At 34.0% G+C, this 20,151-nt stretch overlaps 1 protein-coding gene across 1 annotated transcript in view; it reads left to right on the top strand.

The window, feature by feature from the left end:
- Positions 1-20,151, top strand: part of LOC108735201 (locomotion-related protein Hikaru genki-like) — a 186,857-nt gene that overhangs the window by 96,701 nt on the left and 70,005 nt on the right. Inside the window, exon 3 of the mRNA XM_025977459.1 lies at positions 12,240-12,331. Within this exon, the coding sequence (XP_025833244.1) occupies positions 12,240-12,331 (92 nt within the window). The remainder of the gene's footprint in view (positions 1-12,239; positions 12,332-20,151) is intronic.

The raw sequence follows: 20,151 nt of genomic DNA, 5'->3' as shown, positions 1-20,151 counted from the left end.
CGGCGTTAACCCCTTCAAATAAAAGTATTTGATGACAGCACGATTTTCCTGCTTTTCCATTTTTACGAAAACCACAGAGGCGTCTTGTTCAGCGTGCTGTCAAACCTACACTAGCAAGGAGATCGGGCTGAAACTATAGCTACAAGCTATCCAAGGATGGTACTATAGAATGTCACCTCAAGGTAGGCCTAGTGGCGTCATCTCTTGGTTAGGCCGGAAACTTATCAATCCACCCTCGTATAACAAGACACGCATAAGAAAGAGTAAGTGATTGCTTTCAAAAAACAAATATTGACGAATGTTCGTAATGTGTACAGGATTTTAATTTAATTTGGTATCTTAAAATTTGCGTTTACCAAACATTTGATATTTCGTAGACGTTTGTTCTCATGATGGAGTTTTTTGGAAAATAATGTAACCTCTTAATTCTTTTACTTAAAATTTGTTTCTCCTATGCCACAGCGCATAAAATACAAGCAAACTTAGTTTCTCCAAAGCAATATTTAACAAAGCGTGTATATACATTTGAGGCATTTTAGCTTAGAAAATATCAATTTTAAAATTATAGGAACATCCTTCGTAAGATATTTAGAAAACTACACCCTACCACTCCGCAGACAGGTCAAAATAACGTTTCTCAATGATAAACATGTACTTGCACCCCCAATTCCTCTAAAAGGGTTTCGACACAACTTTAAAATAATTATTGTATCACACGTTCTACCTTATTATGCATTCCATCTCCAAATCACTATCTGTTTATAATTGGGACGAATAAAATTGGCAAAGTCCCTAATAAATTATCTGTGAAAACGGACGTATCTTCTTTCTTGTTTCCACTTGGGATAGTAGTCATTTGCTGCGTTTTGAACACGTCCTTAAGAGTAAGAAAGTAAAGAAGTAAGGTAAAAGACCCAGTTATTGACACTGTCGCAGTTTCTGACAGTTTTAGGTTTATGTTGAATTAAAACAGTATATAGCCAGATATATAGTTTTTCCATGATCCACGCAGTTTGACAGATCTCTCGCATTTTAATAGTCTCGTTAACTATCATTATATTTATATAAATAATAAGAATAGTTACTTGTGTATTGTGTAAAAAGAATGGTTGCAGTGGATATTCATGAAGTTATTTGAACAGATGTGATGCAAATTTATTTTTGTAGATTATCTTTAACTCCTCATTGGTTCAACTGCCTCAAGTGTTTCGAAGGCAATCTTCTGCTGCTAATGATTTTTGAAAATGAGTTAAATTACTAAGTCTTCAAGAGCGCGTACTTTAATATCAGAAACTTGAATTAGGAAAGTTTACCTGATTAATTATCATCGTCTTAACAACGAAATGCCATTAGTTTGCTTGATTAGATTCATTAAGGAAAGCCAAGATGTATAAATGGATAATTTAAATTGAAACATTCGAAATCTTCATTGAAGCACGCACTCATAATTGTTTAATTCATATAACCCTATTCTAACAAATAGTAACAAATGCAAAAATGCAGCAATACGAGGGTGGATTGATAAGTTTCCGGCCTGACCAAGAAAAACAAGGTTTTTAAAAATTTTTTTTTTTTATTTCTCAACATAATCTCCTCCAAGGCTGATACATTTCTCATAGCGGTGTTCCAGTCTATTAATGCCATCTCNAGTGTCAGAAACTAGGCCGATGGCAGTGTCAGAAACTACAACACAAGAAATTTTAAGTGTCAGAAACTGGGTCTTCAAACATCACTTTTTAAATCATTAATTAAAATTACTAATTCGCTTCAAATAATTATATCGCGTATATGAGTTTTTGTAGAAACTCTGATCTTGTTTATAGTATAAAAATTATTTATTCTAATTAAATATTATTTTAGTTATCGTAATCTCAGCTGTCACTCTTAGAGTGTCAGAAACTGGGCCTTTTACCTTAACCGAATAACAGTAACCGGTAGAGCGATTAGAGGTTGCTTAGGTATGCTGCCTTGGAATTGCATCTTCAAACAAGCGTCTTTGCTTTCCTAAATTCCTGAGAATGTTGAACATTCTTTAAAGTCCGATGTTGGTAACATGCTCAAATTCTGCTTGTCTTCATCTCTTGCTATCACACATTAATTGGTGTTATCTTATTGCTTTTTCTTTAGTAATGTCCGCTGCAATTTTTACCTGACATCTCTTTTCTATGTTTACGATATTCCCTACAACGTCTGTCTTGAGTAAAAGTAGGCGTTCTGTCAGCAATCGTTCTAGTCCAGTTAGTAAGTTGAAAGAAGAATGTAAACACGACAGTATTTTTGAGGACTATGCCAATTTTGAACGTTCCAACTATAACTATGCTACAAACTAAACTCCAACAACCAATTTCTACTAAAATCAACTGTAATTTAAGAAACCGGTGCCTACAATTTCAACTGTTTCCTATTTTTAACCCAGTGGCAGTACTTACACCCCGTTGTAATTTTTCAGAAACAACAATATGATAGACACATTTTAGCTACGTATTGACACCTCAAGCATCCCATAGTCACAAAATGGAGAGAATTATTAGCCTTTTACAAAACGACACATAAAGTTTTACCGATTGAATTAAAATGCATCTTTACTTTGGTCCAATTATGGATATTTTTAGTTTCAAAAGAACAAAATTAAATTTGGTCGTGAGGAGTACTTTCAGTAACTAAATTTGTATCCTCACTATAAGAAATATTTACAATATATGTGTGTATATCTCAGCTTCAATTCAGCCCCGTCAGAACGCTGCTGACAACAACATCAGCATCATATGAGCAACAAATTAACCATTTCTTTATTTGACCTACGTTCTACTTTATGTCGAACGTTGCACATTCTTAATGGCAATTTTAGTGGCGATTGACTTTTTGACTTCTGCAGATCCGTTACATTGTTTTTACACATTCTTGTAAAGCACAGTTCCTCTAAGTTTCATTTCAACTTAACGAATTGATCGTGTTTACAACTTAAATCTTTTTGGGTACTGGTATTGGAATCCATCAAACAGACATGATGGAGAAAAGTTTCAGTAGATTGCATTTGATTTTCTACTCTTATTCTTATTAATTATCAAAAAATTAAAGTAACTTTCGGATACTAGCTGAGTTAACTGTAACTTTAATCGAGTAATAATTATGACATGTAAAATATAGGCGAATCGCGTGTAGCTTATGAGGAGTAGGTATAAGTGCAAAATGCGACATGTCCGTTTTTTGTAAAAACAAAATTTTGGCAATGCACAATTCTGCGTAAAAGTATCTACTAGCGATGCAACGGAAACAGAAATAAATAGTACATTTTTGCGGAAGCGCAAATGGAAGCGGATGCGGAAGTGTAATGATTTTAAGTGACTCTTTATTCAGTGGTCGTGCGCCCTTTTGGCGAATATTTTGTTACAAATTTTACATTTAGCACTTGCATCGTTAACATCAACCAAATAATACGAAAAGGAACTTCTTTTTGACTTCAAAATTGCACTTTTAACTTAAAATTTACACCATTAAGTGAGTACTATACAAAATAAATAAACGCTATAACTGTACACTCAGAGAAAACTGCAGAACAAACTTCTACAATTGTAGATCTTTTCATTACAACTTGTAGCGAATATAGGGACAGAAACAAGTTGTAGTGAAAATTAATATAATATTGTAATTACTTTTTTTTCCTACAAACTGTTTGTCTCTCTACTATAACGTTAAAGAATATGTACTGCAAATTCCTCTTAAAAATTACTTTTCATTGTAGCATATCTCTATACAATAATTAAAAAAATATATACAAAATTGTAGCATATTTGTCTACAACTGAAATGCAAATAAATATTCAATAAAAATTGCTACATTTTATCTTTATATTTTCTACAAAATTTATTTAATCTGATTACATTTTGTAATGAAATTCACGAAGTTGTTGTTGTAAATATTTCATTCAAATTGTAAGGAATTCGTCTGAGCCTCTGTCGATATTTCTCCTACAATTTACTACTACAAGTTTATAGTCAAATTTAAGTATACCGTTAGTTAACCTTACTACAAATTTGAGTTGCATTTTCTACAAAACGACCTCTACAACGTTATAGTAATTTTTCTTACAGCATTTTTCTGAGTGTATTAGTAACTTTGAAATGAAATTATTAGGAGAACTGGCTGAAGGGGAGCTGAAAGTCCTGGACGATTTTAGATTAAAGTAAGAAACTAATAAGAGAATAAAATTTGGAACATATCAACTTACGAAATACTAGGAAATACGCTATAAATACTTCATAAACAGAAAGGGTTGATAATAATACGTTTACAATGTTAAAGAGGAGTCGTTGAAAGTTAGCGCCATTTAAATTGTGTTTTAAATACGGCCAAGTTCAGCCAACAGATAAAAGTAATAAAGTTTTACAATTTGTTTTATTGTTCCTATACATTTATTTTCAAAAAGATGTGAAATAAGATTTTGTTAAGTTCCAATAATGCGGAACCCGATGCAGACGCGGATGTAAAAAATTACGGAAGCGGAAGCAGAGGCATCTACCTATCACTAGTTTCTAAAACAGTGGTCAAGTGCAATTTTTTTCGAATTTACGAAATTTAATGTTTTAATCTTCAGTTATCAGTTTAATTTCTACGACTATTTTTTCACATGAGATCCCCTCCAATCGGTTGTGATCGATCAACAATCGCTTCCTTATGGACCAGTCGATCGCGATCGATTCGTTGGTCATACCTGCTATAGGAGGCTGTTAAAAATACGGTGAATAGAAAAGGTTAGGAGAACAGAGGGCATTATGGAAGTCAATAAGAAATTCACACATTCTCATGTGTACATGAAAGGCTAGTTACATAGAATCAGACACAGGAGTTAAGGAAGCAGATTACATTACTGTTCGCAAATGATTTTCAAGAAATGCGAGGATTGTCTTAAGATACGAAGAGATGCGTGTCTAACTATTCTTCCGACTGAAAACCTTGTTCTAATGGATTCACTTGATTCTGTTGTCATTTGGTGAAGATAAATAAAATGAAAATTGAAATCTATTATAAAAATCCTAATAAACAAAAATCTTTAAGTTTTTTTTTATTTCTATATGCATACGGTTTAGGATATGGGTTGTTCTAGTTTTAGGGAAATGCGAAGATTAGTTCAGGATAGGATAGGAGTGAACGTGTCTGTCCAACCAGTTTTAGGACTGACAATCTTATGATGATAATGATGATGCATACGGTTAGTGTTTTGGTAGACTGACCTCCTTCAAACTGATTTAATTTCAAAAATTTGAATACAATAACAATTTTGTATATTTTTAAGTACACTCCTCCTGTATAATAGAAAATAGACTTGGTACGTAGGTACTAGGGTTTGTCGGTTTTTAAAAACCGGTTTTTTGGAGAAAATTATGAAATTCGAAAACCGGTTTCTTTAGTAGAAAATATCTGTTTTCAATATATGAATAACACTTAAAAAAAATTTGAAAGTGACAAATGTAGCCATCGGTCGCAAGCGGTTTGATTCTTGGAATCATATCGGACCGATATAAACGGTGTGTTTTGTCTATTGGATGAATTAATGTAGATTTTATATCAGTTTGATAGTTTTTATTTAAAGGAACCGCAAGAAGTGACTTCCTCTACTCAAACTCTAAGAAAAGAGTTTTTGGCCCTGGAAGCCACAAATAAAAGGACAAAAAATTTAGAATTATTATATGAGGCTTTAAAAACGATTAAGCCTAGTTCGGTCGCAAGTGAGAGGGTATTTTCTATTTCGGGGAATTTTGTGAATAAACTAAGGACACGGCTAAATAGCAAATCGATAGACGTCCTCTGTTTTCTGAAATCATATTTCATTAAACAAAAAAATAAATAGAATATTTAAATTTGTATTAAAATTGCCCGGAATAGAAAATACTCGGTCCTTTGCTTAATTGTCTTTAAAACTAAAATTGATTTTAATAAGTATGTATGCATAAACTTTATTTACTCTTGTCTTTCGGCTTTGATTATAATTTACATTATATAATACACAGTTATATATTTTCTAATTGTTTTTAATAAGTATCCATCTGTATCTAATAACATTGTTTTTTAAAAAAATAATATGGTTATTATAAAAATATGAAAATATATTGTTTTTATTTATTCGAACCCTTTGCTGAATAACTCGTTTCACTATTATAAAAATATTTACATCCTTATATGTGAAAATTATGCATAAACAACGAATAATTGTTTTTAAAGTTATTTAATCCTGGTCAACTATTATTTCTTTGTTCTACTAAATTGCATAAAAAAATTTTACTATCAATAAAATTGAACAGTAAATAATTTCAGTCAAAAACTGCTTTTAATCACTCTAAATTTTCTGTTAAAATTTTTTGTTCGAATTACAGAATATTCGAGCAAATAATTTTTTTATAAAAATTCGAAACCGGTTAAAACCGGTTTTCTAGAAAAATTACTATTCGAAAACCGGTTTTCTAAAATGTCGATTTTTGTATAAACCCTAGTAGGTACCTAATTAAAAGCAGTTTCCTTTTTTGATGTTCCCATCAATTGAAATGTACAATCGATGCAGGTATACACAAGCAGATTGTTCAGACTGAAGCAACTCGATAAAAGCATCACGTCGTTGATTTTCAAACAATTCAATTTTGAAAACTAATTGCTCTACACGTCTCGACGGAAAGTTCAGATCCATTAACTCATAACATTGCCAACGACACGAAAACGATTGCAACTACAATGACAGTTAAGTGAAACATATGTGTATATTTGTGTTGGATTTCATACGGGCTCAATTCTCGTGGGTGATGTTCCAGGATGGTAACAACATTCCGCTTCCGACTCTTCCACAGGATTTTTATTGCTTTTATCTAAATGGAGCCATACAAGAGATAACAGTGGCGTGGTATGTACACAGTAATAGCGGCAGAGAGAAGGAAGAACAAACAAAATGAAGTTTCCATTTATCTAACAGGTTTTGTATTAACCAAATTAAAACAAAATCCAAATAAATACCTAGCTAGCGCTACACTTCGTACTCAACCAGATATTTTGTTTAAAGACAATCTAAAGAGTCCTATGCTTGTGTTGTTTTATTCAAGATTAGTTGGCCTCAAATTTCGTTTCGAAATTTCTGAAACCCCACATCAAGTGTTGATCAGTTAATCCTGTATGCATACTGAGACAGGCTTTTCAAATTTCTAACGTTTAGTTCTCAACATTTTTATACCTTAAAATGCCACTGTAGATGGCTAGAGTGATAGGTAATTGAAAATCTATTTTGTATAAAGAGCAACAGGCAGTTATAGAGTTGGAACTACAAAATAGAAAAGTAAATATTAGGAAGGGAGTCAGACAGGGATGCTAACTGTCGCCGCTATTTTTTAATCTATACATCGAAGACGCAATCAACATCATTAAAGACAGTACAACTGCAGGGATAGATATAGAGGAGCAAAATACTAGAACACTTAGATTTGCAGATGATATATCAGTATTAGCATCTAGCAAGGAAGAGTTAGAGATAGCTTTAAATAAAATGGAAGCGGTATTGACAAAACAGTACTATATGAAAATAAATAAAAGTAAAACTAAAATACTGGTATGCAAGGGAAGAAAAAGTAGGGAAAGAGCGAATATAAAGATAGGAGACGAATAAATGCAAGAAGTGGCTGATTTTAGGTATCTAGAAAGTCAGATAAATCAGGTCGGAAGAAGTAGTAGGTATATAAAACAGAGGATAGCGCATTTTTGGACCGAGCGGCATGGCCTAGGGATTTAGACCATTGCTTAGCATTCGGGAGGACGCCGGTTCGATTCCGGGTCCGTCTGCCTTGGTCCAAGTTTTTCTGTGGTTTCCTTGGATTACTTAGGCAAATGCTGAGGCAGTAATATTCCACAGATAATCTTTCATTCACTTCTGTCTTCATTTCGTCCGTCTCATCTTTCTCACCTGAACCACCACCCACCCATTCCCACGATTCGTGAAAGCAGGCTGAAGAGGGCCTTCCGCCCTACCTTTCGGCACAGTCCGGAGGGACTACCCGCCCACCAGCATTACTGGCTGGTGGGAATGAAACACCCAAAAAATTTTTTTTTTGCAGGGGCGAGTCGCCTTCAATAAAAAGAAGTCACTTCTATGCTCGCAAACGGTTAATTTAGAAATTCGAAAAAATTTGTTAAAGGTGTATGTTTGGAGGGCGGCGCTGTATGGGTAAGAAACATGGACAGTGGGCGCGGCGGAAAAGAAAAGTTTAGAAGTATTAGAAATGTGATATTACAGGCGAATTATGAGGATAGAGAAGGTTATAATAAAAAATATATACATAATAAATAAAATAAACGTGGGTAGAAAAGGTTAGAAATGAAGAGGTATTAGAAAGAATAGAAGAACAAAAGACTCTAGGGAAGTCAATAAGAAATAGGCAAGATAGATTAGTAGGACACCTTTTCAGGCCTAAAGGTCTAGTCAGAGACATATTAGAGGCAGAAACGGGAGTTAGGAGGCGTAGAGGTAGACCTAGATTAAATTACTGTTCGTAAATAGTTAAGGATGTGGGTTGTTCTAGTTTTAGGAAAATGCTCAGGATAGGAAAGAGTGGAGATACGTGTCCAACCAGTCTTAGGACTGACAACCTTATGATGATGATGTTTGGTTCCTAACATGTTTATACCTTAAAGTGCTATTGCAGATGGTTCGCTACAGTGATAGGCAGATGAAAATCTATTTTGTTAAAAGAAATTATAACAGATAGTATTCAGCAAATAAAGATGCACTTAAAAAGTAATTCAATAAATTCAGGTAGTACTAATAATTACGAAGTGGTGGTATTGGATTAAAAGTAAGAAATGAACCCGTATTTATGACATTTTCATCTTCCTTTATTGGAATTGAAATCGAGGTCCAGTCGGACATAATTTGGCGATGCCAAATGTAATGCTTCTAGGGCGTTTAACCATGTTCTAAATCAGATACTTCGTTAGGTCCTTCATTATATGCATGGGGGTGCTTACTTAAATAGCTTATTAGAAAGTGAGTCAAAAGCCTAACTGGGGTCCAAGTCAAGTACCTAACTTGGAGCATTATTGAATTCCAAGATGGGAATTTAGTTACATGCCGTAATGAGAATTTAGTCAGAGCTACTGGCAGATTTTAGAAGAGTAGGTATTAATTGTTATCCTGGCTATGCGTTAAATTAAATTTCTGATTTGATGTCAGGCATACAATTGGTATAATCTCATATAGATTGAACCAGCGGTAATCATGTAGATTAAAAGATATTTTTTTATTTTAACCCAAATTCACATTTACACCACCAGCAGCGCAAATTTTAGTAGAGTAAGGTCGGTGAATGTGGAATACCATTTTTTTAAAAATTATAAACAAGTTTATTAAACATACTTCTGTAATTTTTTTATTCACGGTAATATCTGTAGTCAGCTAGCTGTTTGTTTTTCTCGTCTAGGCGACGTAGTCCTATAAGGTAATGTGGAATAGGATATTACCATGGAATTAACACGCCACCATTTTCAGTAAATAATTTCACCTACAACGAGAAGAATATTTTATTTGACTAACATTTTACATGATACAAAAAAAGAAGACCAAAAAAATCAGGTAATCATAATATCTACTGGCAGAAATCACAAATATAAACTTCTCTTTCATTTCCTGTACACACTTCATGGCACCAGCCACTACACATTATGCATTGTATCCAAACCTCTCCTCTTTTATCTTCAGATTTACCTGCACAAAAAATACATTCGGCATCTTTATTGGGAGTTAGGGAGGGGAAAATGGAATTGGGAGGGGAAAATGGAATTGGTTATATGGAATAGTCCACAATAGCAAACCTATTGATATTCCACAATACCCACTTATAGACACGAAACTATGACCATATAGAAACTTGGATAAAGTTAATTTTATAGGGCTGTAATATCATACCTCACACTCTAAAACACTTACAGTAACTACACGCAGCACCAATATTTTTAAATCGGTCCAAACAAATGCGTAACAGTTAACAGTATCACTACCCTACAAAATGTCAGCCACCTGCGAAATCATTTCTGATTAAACACAACGTCACCTATAACAAACATAAGATTACATAACACATTACTTCGAAATACATTAAGTACACAATACAGCAACTAGAATGTAGATAACACTTCTAGTTTTAGTGTAAAAATGGTATTCCACATTACCTGACCTATTCCACATTCACCGACTTTACTCTAACAATATTTTTTATTTACACTTCAACATATGTCTAATGTTGTCCTTGAACAGTATTTTCTTATAACATTTCCTTCCATCCAATAAAAAATATAAAAAAATCCTGAACAATTGCGTTCTTCACAAGATCTCTGCTTTTGTACAAAATGAGAAATGTTCATTCGTACACCACTGATTGCGACACAGGGACAGAACCAACCAACCATTTGTTTCACATCCTTCCATTTCTTTCGCAGCGTGACTCGTAGGTTTGAACAGCAGAACACCAAAAATAATCCACTTATGTACCGTTTCGGAACAACCGGCAGATTCGCTACAAATTAGCAAACCCTCGGCATTTGCTCTTTGTTATTATTTCTGTTACTTCATTCTCTCAACACGGTACAATGCACCTACAATACGTGTATGTATGTTTGGCTACTGTGTCACGGAATTATTGGTTTTTAATCTCATTAACGAGATCTAGAGGACGACAAATATTGGAAAATTTAATTGCCGATTTGAGTTTTTCGCAGCTATCGAACAATCAACCATCAATCTCAAATGAATATCGGTTACCTAATTGGAAAAATATTCAATATATGTATAGGTAGATATGAACAGTAGTTAAACTGAACAATGATTTGAGTTTGAAAAAAATTATCGTTGTTAGGAGAAGGTTTACTAAAGGGAATTAGACCACTACTTACCACGGAGCACAGAGTTGTTAGACTGAATTTTGCAAGGAAACATGTCAATTAGACCGTTTATGGCTGAAAACAAGTTTTGTTTTCAGGCAAAACTAGAATAAGTTTTAACTTTCCAGGTAGATGTGAACGAGTTTGACGGAGGCTAACAGAGAGATTAGCTACTTGCAATATCTTCACGAGGTTCCTACTTCTTGGTGGATCAATGCCGTTCTGGGGAGCAATTTGTTTTAATGGTTTTCTCAGATTTGGTTTCTGTAGAAAAGAAGTCCAAAAAGGCTAATTTCTACGTTGAAAACATTTTAGATGAATATATGATGCGATTTGCTTTATTTTTCTTTTTGTGCAAAGCCTCATGTTACCAGATATGTTAGATTCCAAATTCACTTCGAGTTAGTGAATATTCAGACTATAGATTGGTCGCCAAGAAGCCCAGATACGAGCACCAATGGGTGTTCTAGGGTGTTCTAAGACAATCGGTTAGGCACCACATATCTGTTCCTATCAATCTTAGAAAACTTTAAGTCCTTCTTGTCGAATGGGAGAATATTCCTAGGGAAACCATACCAAACTTGATTAACAGCTTGCCTAGGCGAATGGCAGCAGTTATTAGAGATTGACGAGGATCTACAAGTTCAAATTCTCACGGTTTAATTTTTTAATTTATCTTCTTTTTTTGCTTTCACCGTTTTATTTGCATTATGACAATATCGATTTTCTTTTGTTATTTAATCAATTAATCATGTTTCGTCCCTACAAAATCATTTTAATTTATCGACCGTCAGTTGAAATGATGTACAGTTATAATATGTCGTAGATAATATAACTTAAAACTTGAAAAGCAGAAGTAAAGTAATGAGAAATTCTGCTAATGCATTTTTGATATGTTAATTTCACCTAATTCATTTTAAAATTTATTAACAAATAAAGTTTGCCACATAAACTGTACTAAAATTAGGATAACTAGCTGCCCGATAAAACTGAAAATTAAAAGTTTTACCTACATCAAAATTCGCTTTTGAAAGTACCTACCAATTAAAACAAGAACTTAATTATTTTTATTTGTTATAATCAAACTACGTCCCCATAAGTACTTAATTTCATTTACTTTTTTAAGCGCATAGATGAGAAGGTTTTGACTTGCGGACAGGCAAATGGGAATCCTAATAAACAAATTATGATCAGATTAGATATATATGATTGCTTCAGTACTAGATTCAAATTTTATAAAATAAAATATGATTTTTATATGAATATATCAGAATAACTTTATCATGAAATGTAGATACCACTCTGACTGATAAGTATTGTATTGTTTGTTTCAGATAATGGACGTTTTCATCCCCTTTTTCGAAACTGTAAACTGGAATACATCAATCCCCATTTAATTGTTACGTTCCGTAATGTCCCAATACAGGTAAGCTAGTAAAAAAAATTTTTTAATATAGTAATATCAGCTGTTTAACATTATGAAATTGAATAATTAGATTTTTCAGAGATAATACGTCTTATGTAAAACATTTTGAAAGTTTTTTTAGTTTACAATGGTTTTTAAAGAAGCACACTTTTCAGATAAATGTAGCTGAAGTTCTAGACATTTACCAAATTATACATTTTCGCCCGTGCGATACAAAAAAATACCAACAAAGAAAATTTCTATGTTAGGTGAATGTTTTCCCATACCTGTATATATTATAGACTCGTAAACCATATAATACGCGGTTTCAATAAATTCCCGACCAAGAATTTAAACTGTTCTTGTTAACTTCCCAGTCACAGGCAAGATATTCCTTTTGGGCCTAACAATGAAACTCGTAGTTGTTTTTTTAATTTGAAGGTCATAATAATATTGCAACATGAGCACCCTCTGATACATTTGCGTACAGTTTAACCGAATAATGAATAATAAACAATAAAACCATTCTTCAGTTGTTCGATATGTTTGGAATTATAGGGTCACGGTAGGAAGAGACAACACGAACAAAGTGAGTGTTTGCAAAAATGTAAAATATAAGGTACAAAACAGTAATTCTTCACGCAAGATGTAAAATGAGAAGGTTCGAAACCAGCCTAAATCGTACGTCGTTTTTCTCTTGCACGATATCTCACAAATAGAAACTAATAAAATTGACTTCGTTGAAGTACCAATCGAATCATATTAACATCACTGGGACCTGAATGAAATTGAATAACATTGAGTCAAACTGTGCTTTTGTTAACAAAAAAAAAGAAATATAGAAAGTATAGGGATTTATTGATTTATTTATATGTTGAAATCCAACAAAAACACAGGTAAATAAAAAAAAAATAAATATTTCCTAATAGTGGGAAGTTGTTGAAGAAAAGTGCGTACGTGGTCGTCACACACGATGACAATAAATTCTTTGATGTTGCCAAGTTATTATTGGCACTTATTGGGCGATAACTTCAAACCTTTTTATCACAGATAACATTAGTAATATTTAATTTTAACCTGTTACTCCTGGTGGACTGGCAATCCTTCCAACCTGCACTCTAGGGTAACTTCCCTTTAGGAATTGTATAAATAGGTGAGTGGCGGTTGACGAGAGACAACATACGAAATGAAGACAGAAGAGAATTTAAAAAATATTACTGCCCCAGTATTTGCCTACATGACAAAGAAATTACAAAAAAAGGACAGGCGGAAATCCGGATCTAAAGCTCTGGACTACGCCGCTCAGTATTTCAAGGAGCTAAGTTTAAACACTTACACCATAGCAGTTTGTGAATCACCATCAGCATCATCAAAAGGTCGTCAGTCCTAGACTGGTTGGACATACTTTCCTATCTTGAGCTAATTTACGCATTTCCTAAGACTAGAACATGCCACATCCTTAACTATTTGTCAACAGTAGTAATAAAATCTAGGTCTACATCTACTCTTCTTAACACCTATTTCTGCTTCTAATATGTCTCTGGCTAGCAAAGACATGCCTGAGAAGGTGTCCTACCAACCTATTGCTTTCTTCTCCTATTCTTTCTAATACCCCTTCATTTCTAACCTTCGCTATCCACAGTATCCTCATTATTCGCCTGTAATACTACATTTTTAACATTTTTGCTTTTCCGCAGCACCCACCGTCCATGTTTCGCACCAGTACAGCGCCACGCCAACCGTTTGCGAGTCTAGAAGTGACTTCTTGTTTTTAAAGGCGACTCAACCCTGCGTTATCCTCTGCTTTATATCCCTACTACTCCTTCCGTCCTGAGTTATCTGACTTCCTAGATACCGAAAATGGGCCACTTCTTCTAATTTTTTGTTTCATGCCCTTATGTTTACTCTTAGGTATCTTACTCTTTCTTCCCTTGCATACCAGAATATTTGTTTTACTTTTATTTATTTTCCACCAATCCTGTATGTATTATTCTGAAGTCTCCACTGCAAAAGTTTCCAACTCAACTAATGCCTACTACATCTAATTCTAATCTATTCATCTCAATTTTCAAATTTTGCAATTTTTCGACTTTCCACGCTCCAACTCGTAAAATATTCCGCCTTCTCCTATTGTACTTGATGACATCCCCCGAGACAGTAAAAAGATATAAAGACTATTGGGATCCGTCAAATGGCCATACACCATCTGGTGGCAAAATTTATAACTCGAATGAGGGAAAAATTTATATAGGAACTGTGCACGCAAATTGTAAAATTGTTTATTAAAATAATAAAACACGTTAAAAAAGTAAAAATTTTTTTGATGATGGAGTCGACGAAGTTTTCTTCTAAAGTTAAATCAAATAAAAAGTTAATATGTTCAGTGAAAAGCTGCAATAGCACTTCAGACATAGATCTTCACTCTTCACCTACATTAACTACTTTCCAATAAAAACTAACCGTTTTATATATGTAAAAAATATATTCGGAAAATTAGAGAAAAAAGTAAACTAATAGAAGCTTGGATGAAAGCAGTAGGTATCAAAGAAGTGAATTCCGGAATAAAAATTTGTTCACGTCATTTTAATGCACATGATTATATTTCAGCAAGTATTTACCATCAGCCATAACCTTAATATTCAAAACTAGAATCATACTAAAATTATGAAGTGAGAAATTATTTATTCCTGTGTAATTGATTTAACACAATTCTAATCATACCATATAAGTATTTTGAGGTTAAGAACCTACCTGCTGCAATACAACAAAGTTGCAATAATGTAAAATAATTCGAAGTGGTCTGTATTCTGTCGAAACTGCCAGACGCGGATCGCGATTTCGATCTTTTTGGATCTCATTAGCGCGATGCAGACAGCTCCGACAGAACACAAAAATGTGGTATCGTGCTACAGATAGCGTTTACTGCGCTATTTGTAGTATTTTGCAATAATGTGTTTGCAACGTCCTCTTAAATCGGTTTTGCACGTGCAAGTCATTGATATGATATTGCTTAAATCACCCAGAATCACCTCACCAATTATATAACGTGAATCACTTTTTAAATCCGAAGTTTGTAAAAAGTAGGCTGTAAACTTGACGAAATTTGATGGCTAGCTTCCGGATTTGTTACTTCCGAATTTTATAATGTGATTGGCATTAAAAACACGCTCACCTTCAACGAAATTTCCTTTCCTAGGCTTTGTGTCAGCCCAATCACATATTGTGTCAATACTTATCATTTTATCGTAATTTAAAAACTTGGAAATTGCACGGTACACTTTAGGAACTACGATAAATTTTCCCTAATCGGCGCCATGTTTTTAGGCTCCTCCCATTTGACAGATCCCAATAGATACAGCCAACTCAATGATACATCACGTGCTTTCAGTCTTCATTATACCATATCTCACTTGCACCACGACAGATTTTCGTGTGACTCAATCGCATTCACATGCATTTTCATAATATATAATTTTTAAGTTCTATCAATTCCAGTTTTATACAAATTTAGGTAGGTAATTAACCACATATATATATTAATATCCATCTGTACCATCATCCGGTTTTTACATGTCAGGATCAAAAACAACCAAAAAATATTTATCATTAGTGTACCTTCCGTTAGTTGGGCTTTCAGTTTTTATAGTAATCTCGAAGTTAGCAATTTAATCTATCCATCTGACATTAAAATATCCTTTCAATCATACGAATTGTGCTTAATACGTAAATGTAAAATAAAAAGCTTTGGAAGCGGTCGTGGATTTACGAACCGTGATGCATTTATCCCGGAGGCTGAAGCTTTTCCAAACTGTACTGAAATAAAGACCGCACAAAAAGGATGAAATTTCTTTTTAAATGCAGATGTGTGCATATATGTAGATTTTTGCACAAAAGGATTCCCTTTAATTATGTCCCTTTTAATTTAAAACCATTCAAAATCTTTGTTTGAAGTTCTCATTCATCGTTAGTAACGCAGTGGCTTACATTTTACGTTGTATGCACATTCTGTACGCCGAACTTTTATATTCCAAGTTACGAGGGTGGATTGATAAGTTTCCGGCCTAACCAAGAGATGACGCCACTAGGCCTACCTTGAGGTGACATTCTATAGTACCATCCTTGGATAGCTTGTAGCTATAGTTTCAGCCCGATCTCCTTGCTAGTGTAGGTTTGACAGCACGCTGAACAAGACGCCTCTGTGGTTTTCGTAAAAATGGAAAAGCAGGAAAATCGTGCTGTCATCAAATACTTTTATTTGAAGGGGTTAACGCCGAAGGAAATTAAAAAAGAGATGGACTCAACACTGGGGACATCCTCCCCGTCATATTCAACCGTTAAGCAGTGGGTTTCCGAGTTTAAAAAGGGTCGTGTGAGCACCTCTGATGGGCCTCGCTCAGGACGCCCCGTTGAGGTCACAACTCCAGATATGATCGAAAAAATTCATCAAATAGTGCTGGGAGACCGCAGATTGAAAGTGCGTGAGATAGCTGAGACCTGTAAGATGTCATATGAACGTGTGCAACATATTTTGCACCAACATTTGCATATGGAAAAGCTCTGTGCAAGATGGGTGCCGCGTTTGCTAACAGTCGACCAAAAATTGATTCGAAAAAACATTTCTACCGCAAATTTGTCATTGTATAAGCGTAATCCAAGCGAATTTTTGCGTCGATTCGTAACCGTTGACGAAACGTGGGTCCACCACTACACTCCTGAAACCAAAGAACAGTCTAAACAGTGGATTGGACCAGGGGAACCAACTCCAAAGAAGGCAAAAACAATTTTTTCGGCGAACAAGGTTATGGCTACTGTTTTTTGGGATGCAAGAGGTATTATATACATTGATTACCTTGCAAAGGGTAATACTATCACTGGTCAATACTACGCAGACTTATTGCAACGTTTGAGCCACGAGGTGAAAATTAAACGACCTCATCTGGCGAAGAAAAAAATCTTGTTTCATCACGATAACGCACCAGCGCACACGTCAATCGTTGCGACGGCTAAAATCAACGATCTAAAGTTTGAATTGATGCCGCACCCTCCTTACTCTCCAGACCTAGCCCCGAGTGACTATTTTCTGTTCCCTAATCTCAAAAAATGGCTTGGCGGTAAGAGATTTGCGGACAATGAAGAAGTAATCGAAGCTGTAAATGGTTATTTTGAGGAGCTTGACGAATCAGTCTATAGAGATGGCATTAATAGACTGGAACACCGCTATGAGAAATGTATCAGCCTTGGAGGAGATTATGTTGAGAAATAAAAAAAAAAAATTTTTAAAAACCTTGTTTTTCTTGGTCAGGCCGGAAACTTATCAATCCACCCTCGTACATTTGAAACAAAGTGTAAACAAACACTTGCTTTTGTACAGCCTAAATTTAACAGTAAGTGGATATAATTGCTCCAAATGAAATCGAATTGAAATTTGCATTCTTTACATTCACAGAACTAATTACAGCCCTCAAAGTCGTTTACCGTCCCTCATGCGAAAATACCGTCTACAAATACCACTCAGTCATAACATTGAGGTACCTAGTATCTTTAATTGGGAGCACAGTTGCAAATTTTCTTGCACATTACCATAACTACAAAATAAAACCACTGTTGACCGCTTGGTTTCAAAGATGTAATGATTAACTTGTTTTCATTGCTCTAAAAATCATAATTGCACTTGATTAAACAAACTTTGGTTACGACAACTGGGATCCGTCAAATGGGCATACACCATCTGGTGGCAAAATTTATAATTCGAATGAGGGAAAAGTTTACATAAGAACTGTTCACGCAAATTGTAAAATTGTTTATTAAAATAATAAAACACGTTAAAAAAGTAAAATTTTTTTTGATGATGGAGTCGACGAAGTTTTCTTCTAAAGTTAAATCAAATAAAAAGTTAATATGTTCAGTGTGAAGCTGCAATAGCACTTCAGACATAGATCTTCACTCTTCACCTACATTAACTACTTTCCAATAAAAACTAACCGTTTTATATATGTAAAAAATATATTCGGAAAATTAGAGAAAAAAGTAAACTAATAGAAGCTTGGATGAAAGCAGTAGGTATCAAAGAAGTGAATTCCGGAATAAAAATTTGTTCACGTCATTTTAATGCACATGATTATATTTCAGCAAGTATTTACCATTAGCCATAACCTTAATAAAAAAATAAAACTACGATAAATTTTCCCTAATCGGCGCCATGTTTTTAGGCTCCTCCCATTTGACGGATCCCAATATCACGTTTAATGCACATGATTATATTTCAGCAAGTATTTACCATCAGCCATAACCTTAATAAAAAAATAAAACTACGATAAATTTTCCTTTATCGGCGCCATGTTTTTAGGCTCCTCCTATTTGACGGATCCCAATAGTCATACATTTTATTAATTAAACTAATACGCATCATATTCGTAATTTTGCGACAAGGTGCAAATTTTTACAATCTTCTGGTGGTCGATTCAGATTTAGTTGAAGCTTGTGCGAGTGATTTCGTTATTTAGCTCTTTTTGTATATGTAATTATTAAAGATGCCCCAGATTATCCGATCCCCGGCAAAATCAATGCGGTTTTTATATTAAATATATTAAATATGACCCTCATCAACGTCCCAAAACAATCATAAGGTCCTGTTCAAAAAGTCGTTTAAATACTAAAACCAATGAATTTTTAATTCTTGGTACACGAATTTTCAGCGAGATTATTGATTGAACTGTTAAAACGAACCTATAATGTTTACAAACAGTAAAAGTCTGCATGGTGCCAAAATAATATTAATAAGTTATCGCTAGGCAAATCCTGACATACAGTACAGTCAATTAAGTTAATGATAGATAAGCCGGAAATTTGTACAAACCTTTATTTTGGCATTTTAAACGTTGTGTCAAAAGTCACATAAAATCTCATGTCTGTGTCTTAAGATATTCAAGGTGAAAGGTTACTGAAAACGATTATTCGCAAATGTGTCGCTTCCTATGGTTTCAATGACATTTGCATCCATTATAAAAATTATAGAGCATAAAATTCTCCTTAAATTTTGTTCCAAATGTTTTTTTATACGTTTAACCATTTTTGAGGTAGAATGCTGGGAAAGCGCAACCCTTAGCATTGATGCAAATGTCATTGAAACCGTAGGAAGCGAGATATTTTTCGAAAAATTACTTTTTAGTGACCTTTGACCTTCAATATCTTAGGACGCGGATATAAGATTTTATGTGATATTTGACACAACATTTAGAATACCAAAGTAAATATTTATACAAGTTAGTTATTCCGAAGTGAAACTCATATGTTCAGACCAGGGTACATTTACTTGCCGTTTCCTTGAAACATTAAGTTGGAAATTCAAATATTCAATTTTGTTGGTTTTTACAAATATTATATGTATGTGGTTTAGGTATAATTTTAGGGTATCGAACTTTGCAGATAACAATATCTTTAAGATACTTTATCTTCAAGTACTTAAATAATATTAGAAACCAGTTGGTTGGCACCTTCACCCCTCCCTCTATCAGGGTGGAGATTATGTTATAAATAGGCTGACACACTCATAATGAGACATCAAAAAAGAACAATTAAGACAACAACAAACAACAATTAGTAGCATCAGTGTATCAAGTTCAGGGTCTTCAATATATGTACATACATTTGTAATAATAACTGTATATTTGTAAATAAATATTCTAAGTGCAGTTATTCGTGTTATTCATCAGTGAGGTAAATTATTTGCACTTACAATCCTTCCAAAAAATTCGTGTGCTCCCTCATAGGAGAAAGAAGTGGCGCGGCAGCGCAAAATAAATAAAACAAAATGTTTATCCTTTAACTCATTCAGAAAGAGA

Source organism: Agrilus planipennis, unplaced genomic scaffold (genome assembly GCF_000699045.2).
Source record: "Agrilus planipennis isolate EAB-ADULT unplaced genomic scaffold, Apla_2.0 scaffold27, whole genome shotgun sequence".
Classification (NCBI taxonomy): domain Eukaryota; kingdom Metazoa; phylum Arthropoda; class Insecta; order Coleoptera; family Buprestidae; genus Agrilus; species Agrilus planipennis.
This window is presented reverse-complemented; position numbering and strand designations above follow the sequence as displayed.